Source organism: Podarcis pityusensis (genome assembly GCF_964106645.2).
Source record: "Podarcis pityusensis genome assembly, chromosome: 3".
Classification (NCBI taxonomy): domain Eukaryota; kingdom Metazoa; phylum Chordata; class Lepidosauria; order Squamata; family Lacertidae; genus Podarcis; species Podarcis pityusensis.
In genome coordinates, this window is record NC_138026.1 from 32,362,130 (window position 1) to 32,384,243 (window position 22,114).

Here is a 22,114-nt window from a genome sequence, read left to right on the forward strand (position 1 = left end):
GCAAACAAAGCAGGGTACACATTTTGAGAATAAAATCAACTGACAGTTATCACAAGTGTTGATAGATGCATTTACCCCATGCAGCCCTGATTATGCACTTCCAACTTCACTTTGGTTATGTCATTCAGCATATACGTAAAGAGGCAAATAAAATATAATGGGAAATGATTTGTGTTTTACTTTTGTATAGCTGTAGCCTGACACAGTCAGCATCTACAACAAATGGGGCTGGGCATTTGAAGGACTCCAGAGACTGCTGACTGGCTCCCCTTTGCTAACGATCTCCCATGCAAACTAGCAGCCATAATCTTTTGGTGTGACCTATGTAATGTATTGGGATGCAGGTGGTGCTGTGGGTTAAACCACAGAGCCTAGGACTTGCCGATCAGAAGGTCGGCGGTTTGAATCCCTGCAACGGGGTGAGCTCCCGTTGCTCGGTCCCTGCTCCTGCCAACCTAGCAGTTCGAAAGCACGTCAAAGTGCAAGTAGATAAATAGGTACCACTCCGGTGGGAAGGTAAACGGCATTTCTGTGCGCTGCTCTGGTTCACCAGAAGTGGCTTAGTCATGCTGGCCACATGACCTGGAAGCTGTACACCGGCTCCCTTGGCCAATAAAGCGAGATGAGCGCCGAAATCCCAGAGTCGGCCACGACTGGAACTAATGGTCAGGGGTCCCTTTACCTTTACCTATGTAATGTATGTTAATGTATGTAATGGCCCCTTTAAAAGAAATAGCTATGACCCCCAAAGGCCACCTCCTGGAGAGCTGACTCAGGTGTGGCCTGGATGGAGAAGCTAGCTTCTATTCTGTGCAAGCACCCAGCCCTCATCGAGAATAAAGCATAATTTACCATTAACTCAGCTTATAATGTGTTCAGCAGAAGGCAAGTCAATCTGCTGCTGTGGATTTCATTAAGAGGTGGAATGATTTGATTTGGTGTGGTTTATTGTATTTCTGTGCTGCCTTTCATTCAAATGAATCCCAAAGCAGCTTACAACCAATAATTAACAGTAACATAATAAAACATCACAAATAATATAAAATCAATAGAACAATTACAGACTATAAAACATTAGTAACAAAGCAGCAACTGAAAAACTAAGCTAAACAATACAATGACAGCAAGAAAAGGGAGGGGAATCAAATCCTTATTGATTACTTGAATATTCATGTTGTTTTCAGCAAAGATTGACTTTGGTGTTACTTTGCAGCTACAAGTTTTATGCATTTTCTTGCCGTCAAACCCTTTGCTATAAGGGTCCAAACGTGTCTTGATTATCCCTAACAAGAGTTGTCAGCTGTCAGCTGTCAGCTGTATCAAAAGAGTCTAGTTGTGTTTTATGAAATAATAAACATCATTTGCAAATGCATCCAGCATTATAGACAACATGCCAGCAGGAACATCAGATAAGAGAGGATAAGTTTTTGCAAAGAGGGTACCCCATGGTGAAGCTGCTGTTCTGCCCTTGAAATTCTGTGAGTGGTAAGGAGAAGAGTTGCTTTTGAGGCTGACTGAAGTTTTCGTTATCGTTGTCTTCAGTGATGGGCGTATAATGTGTATGAAGAACTTCCTGCTTATCAGTTGGTCACGCTGGGCTTTGGTGGGTGGGTGGCTCCTCAATCCTAGTAAAGTGTAGTGGTTTGAGCTCAGAGACCTCAGATCATATCCCCAATGCAATTCTGTTAGGAGAGAATGAGACCTGCTGCCTGAACGTTATGCCCTTTCCTGATATCAGATGTTTTTAAATTGGCTGTAGCGCCTTGCTGCATATTCTGAAAAGGGCATGCTTTGGCCATATGTAGGAATTAAATTGGGACCAGGAGAGTTTCTTGCCCAATAGCCTTCAGAAACCTAAAGCAAACTCTGCAGCTTGTTCCTCTTCCTGTATATTCTCTCTCATTACTGCTGTGTCAAATTTTATGCATTGAACTGTAAGCTTCTTACTGGATCTTGTCATTTCTCTTATCTGTAGAATGCCTTGCAGAGGTAGGATGAGATGTAAATGGAAAGAGTGAGTGAGTCATTTTTCAATCTGAGATATCATCCAAGGGGATATTTCATGAGCACGCCCACCCCTCTCACTATTTTATTTTGTTTTAACTTCTTCAAGCTAGCTAACCCTGTTGGAAGAAACTGCATGAGATGGATGGCAACTCTTTCTATCTGTAGCACAATCCTATGCACATTCCCTTGGAAGTAGATCTGGCTGAGTTCAATAGTACTTCTTAGTATGCTTGCATAGGAAGATTGCTGCAGCATGTTGTTGCTGTTATCATTCCTATGACCAATAGCACCCTTCCTTCACCAAACTAGTGTGCAGGACTCTTTGAAAATTAACAAGTACTGTATTAAAATTAATTATTATCATTATTATGGCACTTTAGTGCTGGCACATCCTGACAGAGTGATTGTATTGCATTCGCATCTTGCAAAGTGCCTTAAGTCCCAGTTCGATGAAACGGGGAGTTAAAGAAATGCAAACATTTTTTAGCCTCCTTGTTAGTTCCAGTGCCCACTCAGTACCTCCCAAGTGGTATACTTGATACTGCAAAGGTGTCTATTTTTAATGAGTGTCTCACAATTGCTTCAGAAATTGCTGGTTATATGGCAAGTCTAGTGAATGACAGCTTTTTCCCCTTCACTGAACAGGCACCTGGGGTAACTTGGGAACCTTGAAACGATTGTGAGTAATAAAACCATGCTGTTGTGATATGATGGCATTGCTATGCTCTACTCAAAAGTTAGCCTTGTTGAGGTAAACAGGACTAGCTAGAAAATAAATGAATATAGTACTGCAGCACTACAGTGCAGTCCTATAAAACGGATTGCAGCAGTAGGTTCACAGGGCTTAGTACAGGTAAGAGGGCATAGAATTGAAGCTCTAATATAGGATCTCCACCAAGGGGCAGAGACAGAGTCTACATGCAGACCTCCTGCCCACAACATCCAGCCTTGTTTTGTTTTCTGACAACACATGAAAAACAGAAAGGCATAATGTAGGCACCTAATTTTCCCCATAGGCTTCAGAATGGGACTGTCTCCAGATTGTAAATGATTTGGCAGAATACACGTCCCAGTGAGGCCAAGCGCTTTTGTGCATATTGTTCTGCAGACATTGTTTTTGTTAAAAGAAAACCGGTGTGTGCATCAGTAGCTTAAATGTCTCATCCATGTTTACTGGGAAGCTTTTTATGAATCCTAATTTATGAGCAATGCACATAGAAGGAGGAGACAAAGGAACAGGAGAGGGAGGAAGTAGCAACACAACTCTTTTGCTCTGGCAACTGGGGTGATTTTCCATGAGTAGGAAAGAGCCTACCATCTGCAAATACATTGTCAAAGAGGCAGGCAGTAGTATTAATTAGTATTAATGATAAATAAAGCCAGAAATAGTAATTATTATCAGTGTCATACAAAGAAGAAAAAAGCATTGCATGAGATGAAAGAGAAATTTGCCCAGTTGTGCTTGGAACTTGGGTGAGAAGTGCAGGATGAAGTAGGATTCTCCTTAACTTTAGTCAGGATACAAGGAATTACGAATCACAGGGGACTTTAGACCTCTTGTTTTGGGGCAGCAGTTAGTCATGCTGCATTGCAGCACCTTCTTGAAATTTGTGCAGACTTTCAAAAGCACTGGGTGACACGGTATGAGGATTAATGATAAGAAGCAAAGTTAACGCAAAAATAGACTGAACTGGCGCAAGCTCCTGTAGGGATGGCTGGAGGGAAATAGTACATGCATATCTGTCGTTCACACCACTAGACTAATGATACGAATTCCTGTAAATTGCTTTATCATCCCCATGGCAGGTGTTGAGTCTTTCCTCCTCTGGCCAAGCAAGTGCAGAGAAGGGAGGACTCTGGGGCATTCTTGACTCAGACTGTGACAAGATGATTAATTTGCCATGTAATTGTGTCTCCTGAACCTTCCTCCCCCCCCCCCCTTTACTCATTAAAGCCACAGGAGTCCCAGAATGAACTTGAAACGTATACCAAGTCAGAGAAGGCCGACTCCAGTTCAGTATTGTCTACACTGACTGCCAGTGGCTTTCCAGGGTTTCAGGCAAGGGACGTACCCAGCCGTACTTGGAGATGTCAGGAATGGATCCCGAGACCTTCTGCATGCAAAGCAGGTGTTCTACCACTGAGCTATGACCCTTCCATGATCTATCAATCAGTCTTTATTGCGGTCAAAGACCAGACAGCAAAGTGAACAGCAAGCAACATATGCCAGATCCACATGGAGAAGCGGACGTAATTAAAAATTCCCTTAAAAACTTATTTACATTAAAAATAACACTCCTTCAGCTAAAGTCTGTATTCCAGAAATTAAAATCAGTACTCATTTGCCAGCCATCACTGTCACCGCAGCCTGCCTTGTCCTTGTTACTACTGATCTGGCTTACTGGACATTTTCATTTAATATACCCCCTCCACAGACACCTCTGCAATGTTGATGGCATTAAAATATCCTGTTTTTTCTACAATAAAGGAGAGAAAAAAGGAGACCAAATTTGTGTCAGAGGTATATTTTTTGCAGGTGCCTTTGATTATTCACCGATGGTATGTGAGAAAATGCTCTGCGGTCTTTTCTTTTGTCCTTTTCTCAAGCCTAGGATAAAGGATCACATAGCAAACCTGTCATCTATTCCAGATCTCATTGGAATGTCAGTGGTTAGTGAGGCTACCAAATTCTGTCTATGTCTCCCTGTTTTCACTGGCAAGGTGTACTATCCCTTGAGCCAAGTCTCCTCACCAGGCGGCATCAGCTAGACAATCTTTTTGGTATGTTCAGATTTCTATCCCACCTTAGATTGTAATATAAAACACACATTCACCAAATCCTTGCATGCAATGGCTCTTGCTCCCCTGGGCAGTAGACATGGCCAGAGTGTGTTTTCTTCATGCTTGGAGGAAAGCATTCACCATCTTCCTAGGTTTGTAAGTGGGGAGCTCCTAGAAGCTTCTGGAAGTTCCTGGAACTACTTTCCCGCTTTTCTTCTTGCTCATCACCGTCTTGGTTCTTTGTCATTTAATCAGAGCTATTCGCTTATATCTTAATGTTCCTAGATGACATCTCATTATAACTGGCAATGAGTTACCCTCCCCCCCCCCTTTTTTTAAAGGAAAGAGATTACTTATTTCATGAAATGGCTCTTTTCATAATGCTGAAATTTAGTTCAGGTGTTTATGGCAGGCAAACTGACAACATATAAAAGTGTGAGTCTAAGCAGCTCTTAAGACAGCATCCTACATGTGCAAGCAGCAATATAGCAACTGCCCACTTTAATTCTTTAGTTCTGTGTATTTGGGACCATTTCAACATTGCATTTTTTGACCTAAGGTAAGGTGTTTTAACTGTACGCCTCCAAATATCTCCCTTGAAGGAACTCTTATCAGAAAGTTCTGAACTCAGCTACAGTAGTCAAAAAAACAACATTTTGAATTCGTTATAAACATGCAACACCAGATGGTGCCAGAGAGCAAAATAAAATTCTGCATGGTTTTTACATAGTGGTTTTTCTTTCTTTCTTTTGTTATAACGATTTAATTTCTGACTTATTTATAATGTTTTTCCCCCTGTGTGTAGATCCACCCTCTGATTGGCTGCAGTTCTCTGGGTTTTTCTCTGTGTAAATGCAGACGGACAAATTTATCAGTTTTGACTTCTCTCATTTTCTAATTTTTCCAACCTTAAGTTCAGTTTACCACATTTCCATATCAGTTTGAATTATTTCTTTTGGTTCTCATGAAAGTTTGTTGGCGTTTTAGAACATATTTCTTCTAATATACTTTTCTGCAAAGTGATAACGCATTTTAGTATGCAGTTTTCACTAATACACACATTTTATACATATCTGTATACACATATTTGTACAGGTTTTGGTTAAGAATGGCATTTCAAAATTTGGAGAAGTGCTGATTTTGAAGGATACTTGTGGGTCAGTTTGTATATATTGTTTCAGAAAGTGCAAATTGCGAAAGATTCACATTAAATTGCAAACTGAACCAGACTTCCCCACCACCACCCCAGGACTCAGCTACATTAGTAAAGAAACAACGATTTGAATGCGCTATAATACCAGATGGCGCCAAAGAGCAGGAAATTTTCATACTTATTTTCCATAGGGTTTTTTCTTCTTCTTTTGTTATAATGATGTAATTTCTGACTTATTTATAGCATTGCCCCCCCCCCCATGTGTAGATCCACCCCTAGTGTACAATGTCCATTGCAGGGCCATTGAAAGAGTGCATGGTTGAGGAGAGGCCACAGGGCTCAATGAGTAAATCTACGCCTCAATTCTGTTTGGTGACACCCGTCCAGCTGTCTGCTTCCCTCCTACTCCAGAAGAGGAAGAAACCTCACCAAGGGGAATGTGGTAGCTGACCAAGAGAAGAGGCCCATCTTAGGCCTCTCAGCCGGTTAGAAAAGACACACTCATGATGTCTTTTCCCACTGGGGATGTTGGAGCTAAACTACAACCCCCTCATTCTCAAGTGAGATTCAGAGGTGGTTTAGGGTTGGAAATGACATTTCAAACATTATTTTTTGCCAGGGATGGTAGGACTTATAATTCAGCCCACCATTCCTAGTAGGAAAAGACATTATGCCATACATTTCCCCGGTGCTTTTTTCCTGGGGGTACGCAGGGGTGCGCATACCCCTAAACATTTTGTGAATCTTTGTACTTTTGTCCATTTACTGTATTTATTTTTCCCGATTTCAACTATAAAATGGTGATTTTCTTGAGTCAAAATGAGAGTACCCATAAACTTTTTTTAAAAAAGGAAAAAAGCACTGCCTTTTCCTGAGGGACACAGGTGGCGCTGTGGGTTAAACCACAGAGCCTAGGACTTGCTGATCAGAAGGTTGTCGGTTTGAATCCCCGCGACGGGGTGATCTCCCCTTGCTTGGTCCCAGCTCCTGCCAACCTAGCAGTTCGAAAGCACGTCAAAGTGCAAGTAGATAAATAGGTACCGCTCCGTCGGGAAGGTAAACAGTGCTTCCGTGCGCTGCTCTGGTTCACCAGAAGCGGCTTAGTCATGCTGGCCACATGACCCGGAAGCTGTACGCCGGCTCCCTCGGCCAATAAAGCCAGATGAGCGCTGCAACCCCAGAGTCGTCCGTGACTGGACCTAATGGTCAGGGGTCCCTTTACCTTTCCTGAGGTTGGAGCTCTTCTTCCTACAATGAAGCGTATGGACATCTACTACAACAATGACTATCATCTGCACCAAGGCAAAGCTTTTTTCCCCTCTTTGGCTGTGAGGAAGAGAGAGTAGCAGGGGGTGCAGGATTGGCCAGAGCTTGTGCCCTCTTGAGAACTGAGCAAATGTTTCCCAGACGACTTCCCAGAGGATTTGAAAACATTGACTAGAAAGGCTTTCAACGCTCAGCAGGTTTTTGGGAGGAACCCAGTTTGTGCTTGCCCACCACCACTGTGTAATAAGCAGCCCTTAGCCCATGCTAATTCAATTATTTCATTTGTTGCAGTCGGTGCCCACTTGGACGACTTTATAACAGCCTAAGAGACAATGTATAAAGGGTCTGGCACATAGATGTACTCACAGCACACTGCAAGGGACTGATAACCTCCACAGTTCAAAAGGCAGGATGAATCATTGCAAGCGAGGCGGTTGCTAAGCCAATGCTTGAGGCAGGAACCTGATATGATGCATGCATTTTAAATATACACTTAAAACTGCACTCGTCCTTTCAGTCATTTCCCAGTCATTGTTGCAAAAGAACTCACTTCCAGACAGCTGATCATTTGTAAGGATGGGCTAGGATTGCCCTGGAAATCCCATGTGGGAATAACTAACTTTATAAAAGATGGCCCCAATTTAAGATCACGAGGGGCTCTGGCTGACCTCACTTCTCCCACTCTGTTTCTGTGTGAGACACTATTCTGAGAGTACCTCTGGACTGGAAGGAGGTGAGACAAGTATAATGACATGCAGAGGTACAGCAGGCGATCCTCCTCTGGAAGTGGGAAATTCTGTTTTATCTCTGCATCAACCCAGGAATGTAGGCAGCTTCCTTATACAGTGGTACCACTCTATTCTGAGAGTACCTCTGGACTGGATTTTCCCGTGAGGGGAATCTTTGGCCCTCCGGAAAACTACAAGTCTCATCAGCTCCAGCAAGCATGGCCAATGGCCAGGGATTATGGGACTTGTAGTTCAGCTAAACACCTGCTCTTACACTAGATAGGTTTTAGTTGCCCTTAATCTATCAACAAATAGCCCAGTGTTTCCCAAACTTGGGTCTCCTGAGGTTTTTGGAGTACAGTTCCCATCATTCCTGACTACTGGTCCTGCTAGCTCAGGAGGATAGGAGTTGTAGTCCAAAAACAGTGGGAGAACCAAGCTTGGGAAACCCTGAAATAATCAAATGTTGAGTGTCCACATACCACATACCATTCCAATGTCTTCAGATCCAAATATATGATACTGGTGGCCTGGGATTGCTTGAGAAGGAAAGAAACAGCTGTCAAATCTGCAGCCAAGTGACTGTGAACAATGGCAAAAAGCCACAAAAGATTGGGGAGGGGCCCAACCAGCCTTAAGATAAAGCACAATAAAAATAATCTCAGTTCTCATTAATAGATCATAGCCTGTACAGCTTTCAAATTATTGGTCCTAGCACTGAGACAGTCTGATATTATATATATATGTGTGTGTACCTCGAGTTAAGAACTTAATTCGTTCTGGAGGTCCGTTCTTAACCTGAGACTGTTCTTAATCTGAGGTACCATTTTAGCTAAGGGGGCCTCCCGCTGCCGCCGCACAATTTCTGTTCTCATCCTGAGGTAAAGTTCTTAACCTGAGGTACTATTTCTGGGTTAGCGGAGTCTGTAACCTGAAGCATCTGTAACCCGAAGTACCACTGTATATATATATATTCTGATGCTGACACAAGGTAATGCCTTGTAAGTACATTGTGGTTCCAGCAAACTAATTTGTCTCAGGAGCACCCTGTGTGCTGATAGTGCTGTCATTTTTATGCTGTAAAAAGCATAGTTCCTTTGCTAGCTCACTTGTGGTGCTCTGTTCCTTTACATAAAAAGATAAATGTCTCAAGCAAGCCAGAGGAGGTTAAGTGCCCCCCTGTATCATCACCGGCTACAAAGGTCTGAAAGCACAAAAGATTAATTCCTTCACTATAAAGCCCATTTTGTTTTCAAGCCACATGGATTATTGTTGCAACAAACAAAAGGAAGGGAAGATGGGATCAAATTGATGCCCACTGAATGGTCTGTTTACATGCATTCCTTTCCATTATAAAGGTGATTTTATACACTGATTGGCAGTGGATTTCCAAGGTTTCAGACACGGCTCTCTCCCAGTCCTACCGGGAGATGTTGGGGAAAGGACCAGAGGCCATCTGTATTTGAGCAGATGCACTGCCACTGAGCTACCTCCCCTTCCTGTTTAAAATTTATTTACCGCACCCTCTGCTAGAAACAGATTCTTCCCATAGTTCTGTTTGTTCCATGTTTTTATGATTGCTAGAATCACAGATGCGATAACTGTACATTCCCATTTTCAAACTTGCAATGCCTGCGATCATAAAAGCAATCAAGTATCTATCAGCAGCATAAAACCCATCTCTAAAAAAATCAGCCCAAATGACATAAAACCCAGCAGCAAAACTAACCCCAAAGATCTATGTAATCAGAGCTGACAAGGGAGCTTTCACTCCATGAATGCCAGCAACAATTCTGCAACCTTTTCTTGACATAAGTGGTGGGTTTATTCTGCTTTACTTTGTGTTCTGCCCAACAAAAGTGGGACCACAAAACCCTCCCAGGACATTTATGGTATGAAAAGTTAGGGGGTTTCAGCTGCGAGTTACGAGGCACGCTCTGATTGGAAACGAAAGAGTGTGACTGCCTTAAAGCAGTACAGGAAACAGGGCTGTGTGTAACCAGCCCAGGAGCATCAAGTGCACAAATAATCATGGACATGTGAAGAAGAAGAAAAAGAAGAGTTTGGATTTGATATCCCGCTTTATCACTACCCGAAGGAGTCTCAAAGCGGCTAACATTCTCCTTTCCCTTCCTCCCCCACAACAAACACTCTGTGAGGTGAGTGGGGCTGAGAGACTTCAGAGAAGCGTGACTAGCCCAAGGTCACCCAGCAGCTGCATGTGGAGGAGCGGGGAAGTAAACCCGGTTCCCCAGATTACGAGTCTATCACTCTTAACCACTACACCACACTGGCTCTCACACCACCACTGGTGTGGTAAAACGGATGTCTGTACAGGCAACAAACTCACCCAAATGTACCTTCATGTGTAGAGCATGGGTACCACTACAGAAAAGCCACAGCCCCAAACCCATTCAATCCTTTGAGAATGGGATATGGAACAGTGCCACCCCCTTTCCGGGCTCATCCCAATGTATGGGAGGACATATATGGGAGAATGCACTCCGCAAGTGCTCAGATTGTTGATGGCTTCAAATCACCTGCAATTTGGGCAGGCTCCAGGAGCATATAGGAAGGCAGTTTAGTTGTGCCAGACTTGGAGTCATATACACCCTGTGGCCTGTCAATATAAAGAGAAGAACCGTAGCATTCTGCACGAGTTTTTAAAAGCAGCTCTACCTAGAGCACCTTTGCTATAGTCAATGTTTTTGCTGATGGTTGTCAGAAATTACATTCTTATGTGAGAGAAGCAGTCACCTGAACTCAGGAGTGGTGCATAAAGGGTGAGGATGGGGAGAAACAAGAGCAACACTCTCCTGCCAGCACCAGAACAGGTTGGAGAGTCATGGCATGAAGGTTGAGAGAGTTCTGGGGAAACTGCTGAAATGCACCTTGGTCTCCTGGCACCATTGGAATTTAAGTGGAGTGTACCCAAGACAAGGGGACGCAGGTGGTGCTGTGGGTTAAACCACAGAGCCTAGGACTTGCTGATCAGAAGGTTCCCGGTTCGAATCCCCACAACGGGGTGAGCTCCCGTTGCTCGGTCCCTGCTCCTGCCAACCTAGCAGTTTGAAAGCATGTCAAAGTGCAAGTAAATAAATAGGTACCGCTCCAGCGGGAAGGTAAACAGCATTTCCATGTGCTGCTCTGGTTCGCCAGAAGCGGCTTAGTCATGCTGGCCACATGACCCGGAAGCTGTACGCCGGCTCCCTCGGCCAATAAAGCAAGATGAGCGCCGCAACCCCAGAGTCGGCCATGACTGGACCTAATGGTCAGGGGCCCCTTTACCTTTACCTTTACCCAAGACAAGTAACACCACGCAGAATAGCTCCCATAGACTAGAGCTACAGTCACCCAGTGCTGGTGCTGGTACTGGTCTGTCAGGTAGGAGAGAAAGCTGCACCAAACAGCACCTTAGCTCATATCAGGCATGATAGAATATTCTGGTAGTGTCAACCAGGCCAATTTAAGGCATTTTCTCATTGGTACAGCTCTAGAAAACCCGTCTTAGCCGGTTGGGTCCAAGTGAAGGATGATCAAAGTTTTATGAAAACAGGCAGATATATTCAGTGAGAATTTGACATTTCTCTTTTCTTGTAATGCTCTGGAATAATAAATCTCAAGTTCACACAAGGCCATGCCTTTCGTGTTTCTCTTTGTGGCTGGTACAATCCGTTCAGTCTGCCCCAAACATCCATCTCTAATAGTTATAGCAAGCGCATCCTCAACGGAATGGATATTTACTTTCATTTTATCCTCCAAGGATACTGTATGTTTACCGTGACTGCTACAAACAATTATCCTTTGGGCATTTTGCTGTCGTTTAGGGTGAAGCTGTTCATTTGTCTTGCATATAGGTAGAAGTCCTTCTTTCCTTGGCATTCTATACAAGGCTTTGCTGCTCTTTGAATTAAGGGCAAAGTGCACAGAACATTGTGTGTGTGATCAGTACACAACTGATATGTCTGTTGTTTAGGGAATGGCCAGGCAAAGAGGGAGGAATGCTTTTGCATCTTTAATTGTATAGAAGACAGAATTTCAGCAGGCATATCTTGTCATGCCCTCTTTTCCACCTGCAGTTGTTTTTTTAAATAGTTAAGGGATCAGGGCTGTGGCATGAAGGAGAGTTAGCTCTTTCCTTGTTGGAGAGCTGTGAACTTTATTCTAAAATACTAATATGTTGGCAAAACTATGATTCATAAAGGTATTTCAGTGCTTTAAGTTGCTTCATTATCTTCATGTTTTATGATTTCTTTATCATCTATATGATGATAATAATAATGTACTTTAAAGGAAGCATTGTACACCATTAATCCAATTTATTCATTTCAGTTGCCATTCTCCTGAGTCTGTTATTATTAACTCCCTGTCTCACTGGGTTGCTAATGAGCAAATTCAAACCCTGAGTAGAGGATGCAACTGACATGGGCGCATTGGCCAGGAATTAGTTGGGTAAGTGTTAAGATTGATTCGATCCCCAAATTAACCACATTCGTGTAACAAATTACATCTGGATGAGGCACCAAAGGAAACACAATTTCAAATAAAACCGTTTTGGGATTAGTCACACTGGTCTTCCAACTAGTGGGTTGGGACCAGCATGAGCTCTACCACCATGCAAATATATGTTAAAATGTTAAGAAATGAGCCCCCAAATGAATGTCTGGGTTAAAAGTGGGTCCTGGGTCCAACAAAGGTTAAAGATGCCTTGCCTAGACCATAGGTTCTTCTTGTCCATGTTATTGTGGCAGTACTTCTGTCAATATAATTGATTCATGTGTTCAGGTTTTGTAGATTTCTGCATATTCCCTGTCTACTCTGGAAATTTCATCTGCAGGTATCTAGAAACTGAACATGTGAGTCAGTCCTACTTCAGGAGAGTTCTGGATCAGCCTGCTATTACACTGTATATTTCATTCTGCTGAAAAAAACCAAAGACTGCTGTCACCATAATAGATTATAGGATTGTAGAGTTGTGCTGTAAATTGGTTTAATTGTTGTTAAGGTCTCTGCTCTGGGTTCTGTTTGCTGGTTTCTCTTGAATGCAGCTCCTCTTCTGAGGTGGCCAGCCACATTTGGCTGTTTCCACTGTGGCCAATGGTGCAGACCTAATGAGGCAGCAATGCCAGCAGGAGAGTTTAGAAGAGGATTATATACAGTATTTTTCGCTCTATAAGACTCACCAGACCATAAGACGCACCCAGTTTTTGGAGGAGGAAAACAAGGAAAAAAATATTCTGAATCCCAGAAGCCAGAACAGCAAGAGGGATCGCTGCGCAGTGATCCCTCTTTCTGTTCTGGCTTCAGCGATAGTTGTGCAGCCTGCATTCGCTCCATAAGACACACACACATTTCCCCTTACTTTTTAGGAGGGAAAAGGTGCATATTATACAGCGAAAAATACGGTACCTCACTATAAAATCCTCTTCTAGGCTTTTTTGCTGGGTTGGAGCCGAATTACTATCTCCCTAAGTCTGGGATGCCTAACTAATGGTCTTCCAGATGCTGTTAGATTACAGCTCTGATTAAACCTGGCCATTGCCCATGCTGGTGGGAGTCCCAATACATCTGGAAGGCTACAGCTTCTCCCTTCCTGCCCTAGCACCCAAAACACCCACCATTCCTGAGAGTTCCACGATGGGGTGAGCTCCCATTGCCCGGTCCCATATCCCGCCAACCTAGCAGTTCGAAAACATGGCGAAGTGCAAGTAGATAAATAGGTACACCTCTGGTGGGAAGGTAAACAGTGTTTCTGTGCACTGCTCTGGTTTCACCAGAAGCGGCTTCGTCATGCTGGCCACATTGACCCGGAAAAACTGTGTGCGGACAACGTCAGCTCCCTCGGCCAGTAAAGCGAGATGAGCGCCGCAACCCCAGAGTCATTCATGACTGGACTTAACTGTCAGGGGTCCTTTACCTTAAAAAAAAAAAATGGAGCAGATTGGGGAGGGGAGGTAATTAGCCAAGTCTGGATTTTGCAGTGGACTGGCATGATCCCAGACTAATGTGTGGATTGAAACACAGTCCTGATTTTGCGATTTTGACTCCAGCAAATTTCATGAAGTGCTCAGTGAGGGCTGTCATTATTTTGTATTCTTTTCAATAAGTATTTGTTGCTCGGTGCTGAATGGAAGGGTTTGTGTGGCAGCCACAGGCAGTGAAAAAGAGTCTGAAAATGGCCCCTGGAACATACAGGATGTGATGGCATCCACTCACTTGCACAGAAACTGTTTGTCAAAAAAAAAAAAAAAGACTGTTTCCCAAATAGGGACAGCCATATTCCCCCCCCCCCCCGATACACTGCCCATGTGAGTCTCCCAGAAGGCCACAGGTGCTGGTGCCCAGGAGGTAGGTTGTTCCATAGAGTGGATGCCAACGTGGAAAAGTCCCACCCACTGGTTGCTATCAAGTTGAAATCTATCACCTTGGGAAAACAATGCTAGAGAGGTCCTGGATAACAGGAGAGAAAAGGCATGCAATAAGAAATGGGGGGGGGGGATGATTTGTGTAATCAAAAAACAATTTCCCACATGGTTGTCAAGTGCCCGCAAACACCCTGTGCAATGCAGATATACAGAATAAATGTGTAATGTGTTAGGAGTCCTTACCGGGATAATGAAATAAGGATTAATATCGGAGGCATGTGTGTGTGTGTGTGTGTGTGTGTGTGTGTGTGAAAGAAGTATTCTGTGCATTCTCTTCTTTGCTGCAATACTGTGATTTGCACATCCTGGCTGAATGAAGAAGCTGGAAGCATGTGCTGCTTTTGTTGCTTGCCTCTGTGTCGCTGCAGCCTCTGAGTGTTTCCTCCTCTCTCCTGGCACTGCTGCATGGCTCTTTCCACTGGGAAATCCTTGGTATGAAACTGGTCATAGAAGTTGCAGTTGGCACTGGGCTGTTTCCTCACTGCCCACCCCCACCCCCTTGTTTCTCTTTTCTCTGCACATTCTTCTGTCACATAAACTATGGATGGATGGGCTTGATCACAGCCTGAACTACTGGATGGTTGGATTCAGATCCAGAGCACAGCAAATTATGTCTCTAACTCAAGTGGAGGAAGGCTTCCCATCTTGTCGAAACTGGTCATCTAATATAGAGCTGAATGGCACCCAGGAGGCTTTTGGAAACCCCTCCGCAGATTATGATGAGGAGGAATTTCTGCAATACCTTTGGAAGGAATATTTGCATCCCAAGGAATACGAATGGGTGCTGATTGCTGGATATATTATTGTGTTTATTGTGGCTCTCGTTGGAAACATCCTGGGTGAGTAACATTTTGTATACTAGACTCCTATAGCTATTATTATTGTTGTTATTGGATTCTTTTGATTTATTGGTTTTTTTGTTGCTCGTATGGGATATATATATATTTAATGTTGTGTTTTTATATATGTTGTAAGCTGCCCAGAGTGGCTGGGGAAACCCAGCAAGATGGGTGGGATATAAATTAAAAAATTATATCATCATCATCATCATCATCATTATTATTGTGCTGTCATACCATCTTTTTCACACCACTTGTATACTGTACTGAGAAAACTTTAAAAACCAACCGTACAACACTGAGATTTAGAAATATTATTTCTTTTTCTGATTGTGGAAAAGATTTCTATTTATTCTGAGGGTTTTGACATTCATAATCTTTGTTCTTTTCTGTTGGGATATGATAGAAGCATTTGATAATACAGCCACCTAAGACTGTTAGAAATGCAATTTCCATTTAAAAAAAAAATATCTGATGGTAAACATATTTATTTGAAGGATTTCAGTAGCCTTTAACTTGTTGAGGCATCAGTCTTAGATTTAGTTAAATGGAGTAAATATCATTGAACTCAACAGATATTACTTCTGTTCAGATGTGTATAGGATTTCACTGTAAGTGTCGATTTCATTAGAAAACATGTTCCTAAATCCAGACCTTGTAACAAGTCAGTAATAAGTGAGGAACACTTTGACCTTAAGCAAATTACATGGAAGTAAGTCATATCAAGTTCAGTGAGTCCTCAGGCAACATATTCAGCTATTTCGTTTATTGGTTTACAGACTGAACTGCTGCCTTGCTTTCCAAAGGCAACTGGTGTGTTTTTTATTGCTGTCCACAGAGGAGGGGTGCTGAATTCTTCAAGCCTCATTCATATAATCAGAACACATTTTTCTACATATGACACTTTACCCTAGTGGTTCCATTCATACCAAGAGAATTTTGAATGACGAGTTCTACTTCATTCAATAGAATTCTGAATGAAATTCTGAATGAACATTCAGCCTGAGAAAGAGAGCAGCTGTTCTTCACGGTTCTCAATACTGATGGCTCTTGTATCCCATAGTCTTGGTGGTGTTATTTAAGACAATCTCAGAGCTTAAAGCTGCCATTTGCCACATGCCAGTTGCAGTTTGCTGAAGTCAGTGACAACAGTATGAAAAATTGTATGGAGCTTTGGCCCTCCCTGAGAACATATCAATTGCTGTACACATATGGTGTATGGGTTTTGAGGATGGGGAGGGGAGATAAAGTTAAACCCATCCCTTCTATATCATCCAGAGCCTGTTGAGAAGGGACAGAAGAATTAATCACTGAAATTCTGCACCAATCCAACTCACAGCCCTTAGGGGAAGTGCATCTGTGAGAAATGGGAAGATGAAAGTGAAGTTGGGTAAAGCATGGTAGGTAGGGTTGAGATAGTATAAAAATCAGGAACTGAGGGAAGAAGCAAACAGGAAAAAGAAAGGATGAAGCATTAATTCAGGCATTTATAGAAACAAAGGAAAGGTGCATGTAAATGGGAAGTAAGGGAGCAGATAAAAGCTAATAAAATGATAGATAACGAAATGTTGCTTAAAATGCATGAGATGTTTTGAGGGAATGACTGATCCACATTGTTTGTGGCAGGATCAGGAAATACATAGGAAGAGCAATGTCAAATAGAGGTGATGAGGATAGAAGTTTTAGAACTCTCCGATGAGCTAGAGCTGTTGCGAACATTCCAAAAAGCATGCTCAGGAATGTGTTTGAATACTCCAGTACATTTGTGAAGCAAGCATGACCCAGCTATTGAAATGCAAAGCACTCACTGCTGCTACTCCCTCCCCCTTAGCTAGTGCCTATAAGGACCACAAACCAGATCAAGGGAAGTAATAGTACCACTCTATTCTGCCTTCGTCAGACCACACCTGGAGTACAGTGTCCAGTTCTGGGTGCCACAATTTAAGAAGGATATTGACAAGCTGGAATGTGTGCAAGAGGAGGGAGACCAAGAGATGAGGAGAGGGGGTGTGGAACCAGGCATCTGGCTGAGTTCAACAGGTGTGAATCGTGAGAGGCAGAGCTCCCCACTCCCCTCATCCACCTTGTACAGAAGTCATAACTGAATTCTGTAAAACAGGTTAAGAAAGAGGACATCATACAAACATCCCAAACTAATCCATTTTTTGAAACTGATCGGTTACAAATCGGTGTCAGGGGAGCAGGTTCACCAACAGGTCAGAAAGGAGACTCAGAGACTCAAAGTAAAGTCAGTTGTTTTATTTAGGAAATTAGTATGCAACAGAGATCACGCAGGCATGAAAACGTTGCCAAGACTTGCTCTTAGCATTTCCTCTTCCTGCTACACCTCTTCTTCTGGACGTCTTCCAAGCAGACAAACTCTGGCAGGGAGAATACATGAGAAAATCCAGCATACCTAAGACAGGAGGGTCCCTAAATGTCAGGAGTGGCTCTTCAGAGGACATAAGAGATTGTAACAGGAAAGAGGAATCTGAACAATCTCAGTGCTCACACAGAAACCTTTTCAGTCTGAGACTCTATCATTGTGAAGCCTAATAATTTGCAACAGGTGAGCCCTAATGTGCATAGTTACAGATAAAAAGAGGCAGACATTCACTCTTGTCTTGAGTCTAATCATTTTGAGCAATATTTTCTCATATTATTGATTTAGGCTGCAGTTCTATACACACTCACCTGGAACTAAGCCCCACTGGATTCAACAGAGCAGCTAACACAACCAATTGCTAGCCATTAGAACAATGAAGACATTTCTCATTTTAAAACAGTGTTGCATTTCTATTTTCCCTTCAGGATTTTCAAGGCCAGAGAGGAGCAGATTGGTGCTGCATAGGCTTTAATCCCATAAAAGCAGTGAGACCTTTCATCAGCAAAATCCTCAGTAGATCAATTAATTTGCTTTTGGTAGTTTGAGCCAATTTAACTGGATCCATGTGCTTTGTGGATTAGATGCTTAGGTCAATATTAAACTGCACGGCACCAGCACAGCATGACATGGTTTAATTAAAAAGTAATCAAATCTATATTAAAAGCGTGAGTGCTATCACCCTTCAAAGAAACGTGAGCATTTCCACACTAGGAATTCACTGCACTGGTATCATCGCCTTTATTTCTGATAATCTGCTTACCCTGTTTTGGACTATAACTCTATCGTTCCTGTCCATTGGCCAATACTAGCTGTGGCCAATGGGGTTTGTCGCCCGAAATGCCTGAAAGGCACGAGGCTGGCAAAGGCTGCTCTGTGCCTTTAACACAGGACTGGCCCAGGGCAAAAGACAAGATGGCAGCCACCACCATTCCACCTACTGAAGCTGGTTGGACCTTAATCCCAACACTGGTGATGGGATGGCATAATCCACTGTAACTGAGGCAGCAGGACAGATTAGAGGGCCCAGGAGAATCTACATGGCAACAGATGGGTATGGTTGAGGATTCAAGATAACTGTGAGGGGGCAGCAACTGCTGCCTCAGGTAGCTGTCTCACTCTGCCTAATGATAGGGCCAGCCCCTCTTTAACAGCTGCCATTGACAGCTTGCCACACACAGTTTTCCCAGCATGGAGATGCATTGATGAAGGGCTATGCTTCTGCTGAATTATTTCTGGCATATAAAGACAAAGGTTTGTTTCTGAAAAGTATGGCAAGAGAATCACAAAGTCCTAGTGCATGAGTAGGCAAACTAAGGCCTGGGGGCTGGATCCAGCCCAATCGCCTTCTAAATCCGGCCTGCAGATGGTCCGGGAATCAGTGTGTTTTTACATGAGCAGAATGTGTCCTTTTATTTAAAATGCATCTCTGGGTTATTTGTGGGGCATAGGAATTCATTCATATTTTTTTTCAAAATATAGTCCTCCCCCCCCCCACAAGATCTGAGGGACAGTGGACCGACCCCTTGCTGAAAAAGTTTGCTGACCCCTGTCCTAGTGGGTGTGGAATTAGTTTATCCTGCACATTTACCCCTGCATTTCCCCAGACCTCATTTCCTTTTGAAAGAAGCTCTTACTTTTCTTTGAAGCAGCATTCCTAAACAGCATGAAATCGGTACTACGGCAGATATCTTTTCATTCTTCCCATTGAATAGTCCAAGTGAGATAGCTTTATTAAATCCTAAGGAAGGTAGGTATTTCAAGGGCGGCTGAAGATATTTTGCTGCCCAAGATGAAACAGTAAATCACAAGGTAAAGGTAAAGGTAAAGGTAGCCCTGTCCGTACGGGCCAGTCGTGTCCGACTCTAGGGTTGTGCGCCCATCTCACTTAAGAGGCCGGGGGCCAGCGCTGTCCGGAGACACTTCCGGGTCACGTGGCCAGCGTGACGAAGCTGCTCTGGCAAGCCAGCACCAGCGCAGCACACGGAAACGCCGTTTACCTTCCCGCTAGAAAGCGGTACCTATTTATCTCCTTGCACTTTAAGGGTGCTTTCGAACTGCTAGGTGGGCAGGAGCTGGGACCGAGAGACGGGAACTCACCCCGCCGCAGGGATTCGAACCGCCGACCATGCAATCGGCAAGCCCTAGGCGCTGAGGTTTTACCCACAGCGCCACTTGCGTCCCTAAATCACAAGGTAGGGGACCTTTTAAAGCCAGGGGGACATGTTCCCTTGAGGACATCTTTTAGGGCACAAATTCTAGTGGTCAGTAGGACAAGATGCCAAAGTGGACAGGGCAACAGATGTGACTTTCACCTTTGTGCAGAGGTTGCATTTCAGCTATGCAGAAGTCAAAGGGATACACATACTTATCCATTCTCCATCCAGACATTATCATCACTCAAGGACACATTCTGGTTAGGCAAAAGCCTTTGAGGAGGGTATGGAGCAGGGCCCGTGAATGGTGTGACCTGGGGAGGTATGTATCCTATGGAGAATCCTGAGAGTCAAGCAGAGAGACCTGGAGGCCCCAGTTGTCCTCAGGCCTGAGAGTCCCCATCTCTTCAGTAAATAGTACTTCCCAAGTCAAGGTACATAATGTCCAGGAAAGCCAGTTCTGGAACCTCAGGCAAAACAAATATCTGCAAGCAGCCAACACTTGCATCAAAAATACAATGATAATAAATTCAAGAACCAAAAATTCCCTGCCCTTTCATGACACCCAAAACCAGTTACTTCGGGCAGCATCCTCAATCTGCCTAATGGTAAGTCACGCCCTGATCTATGTGCTTATAGGAAAGAACTGGTTTAAGTTGCACTGCATTCTTCATTCAAATTCTTCATAGGAAGAATTTGGGCAGAAACTGATAGGGAAAAATGCAAGAGAAGTCCTATAAGTCAGTATATGTTGACATCAGTTATGAGGATGAACACAGTAGCGACAGCCAACTGCGAGATTGCAATGATGCAAAGGTATCAGAGCTTCTGATCTGCTGTGGATGCTATTTTCCTGCCTCTCTTGAGAGGGTATCTTTGGGTTATCTCTTTTGTCCTCCCTCTCTCTGAAGCCTCTCAGATTTCATATCCTCTGCAAATGCAATTTATGGCTTCAATAAAATCAGCAACGATTCTAAAAATGAAAGTTCCCTAAGGTGATCACTTGGGACCAGAGGTGGCTAAATTGTGGGTCTCCAGATGTTGAAGGACTACAACTCCCATCACCCCTGACCATTTTGCTGTGCTGACTGGGGCTGATGGGTATTGTAGTTCTACAACATCTAGAGGTCCATAGGTTAACCACCCCTGCTATGCTTCTGAATAGCAGTTCTGAATAGGAGAAGAGGTAAACAGCAGAGGACTTGTGCTTTTGGTTTCACATATGCTTCTGGCTGGCCAATATGGGAAGAGAATGCTGGACATCTATTCTGGATCATATAAAAACATCCATAGGTCTGCAATCCATAGAAGCAGCAATGGGCAAACTCCTTTCAGACAGTCCAGTGTTGGGGAAATGTGCTGTCCGCTTGAAAGGGAGCCTCTCTTATGCAAACCAGCTTGCACTTTCTGTCTGGTGGTGCAGGGGAAAGAGGGCATGGGGTAGGAGAACATGACAGTGAGGTTGGAAGTAGCCTATGAACCACCATCTGACCATCCATATTCTACAATTTTTTAATGCTATGAATGCTCTATCTCTCTTTTATGTGTGATGTCTCTCATTTGTAGCCCATCCTTTCTCCAAGGAGCTCAGGGGTTTGTGCAGCTTATCCCATGTACAGGACTAGCCATGATGGATATGCTCTGCCTTCACATCTGGAGGTAGTCTGCTTCTGAATACCAGTTTCAGAAAAAATGGTGGAGAAGTGTTCTTGTGCTCAGGACCTGCTTGTGGGTTTCTCACAGGCATCTGGTTGGTCGCTGTGAGAACAGGATGCTGGACTAGATAGGCCTTGGAGTGGTCCAGCAAGCTTTCCTTATGTTCTTACAGTAAGTTGATGGCAGAGGAAGGTCAAGCTGATAAAGTTAGGGCATCCCCCAATGAGCTTCATGTTAAGCAGGGATTTGAACTCCTGTCTAGGAGACAGATAGATAGATAGATAGATAGATAGATAGATAGATAGATAGATAGATATGGTTAGAGACCAGCTTATAAAACACACTTGGGGGTACAGTCCCAGAAGGAAAGCCCCACACCATCTGGGATCATGTTTAGAACATTCCACAACTGTGAGGGTGAAAGTCTACAGCGGAGGGTCTTCTCTGCTTGAGAATTTAGAACCCTGCTCATGATTCTAAATTAAATTCTAAATTCTGGGAGCCTTGACCAATAGAAGCAGCTCCTCGCTGCTGTGCAGAGCTCCACCCTCACTCTCATGAGATGCTCTAGACATGATAATGGTAACGCACCAGATGAAGTGAGGCTTGAGGTCAGAGAGACTAAATATACCAAATTAACATTCATTTTCAAACCTCCTGACGTTGCCGTATGAAAATTCATGATCCATGTCGAGTAGAAGGTCACAATAAATTTTCCAG

At 43.5% G+C, this 22,114-nt stretch overlaps 1 protein-coding gene across 2 annotated transcripts in view; it reads left to right on the forward strand.

Annotated features, from left to right (window-relative positions):
- Positions 1-14,738: 14,738 nt before the first annotated feature.
- Positions 14,739-22,114, forward strand: part of HCRTR2 (hypocretin receptor 2) — a 32,581-nt gene continuing 25,205 nt past the window's right edge. For both annotated transcript variants that reach the window (XM_080997525.1, XM_080997526.1), the window contains exon 1: positions 14,739-15,199. In XM_080997525.1, coding sequence (XP_080853651.1) covers positions 14,905-15,199 — 295 coding nt within the window. In that variant the 5' untranslated portion in view covers positions 14,739-14,904. The remainder of the gene's footprint in view (positions 15,200-22,114) is intronic.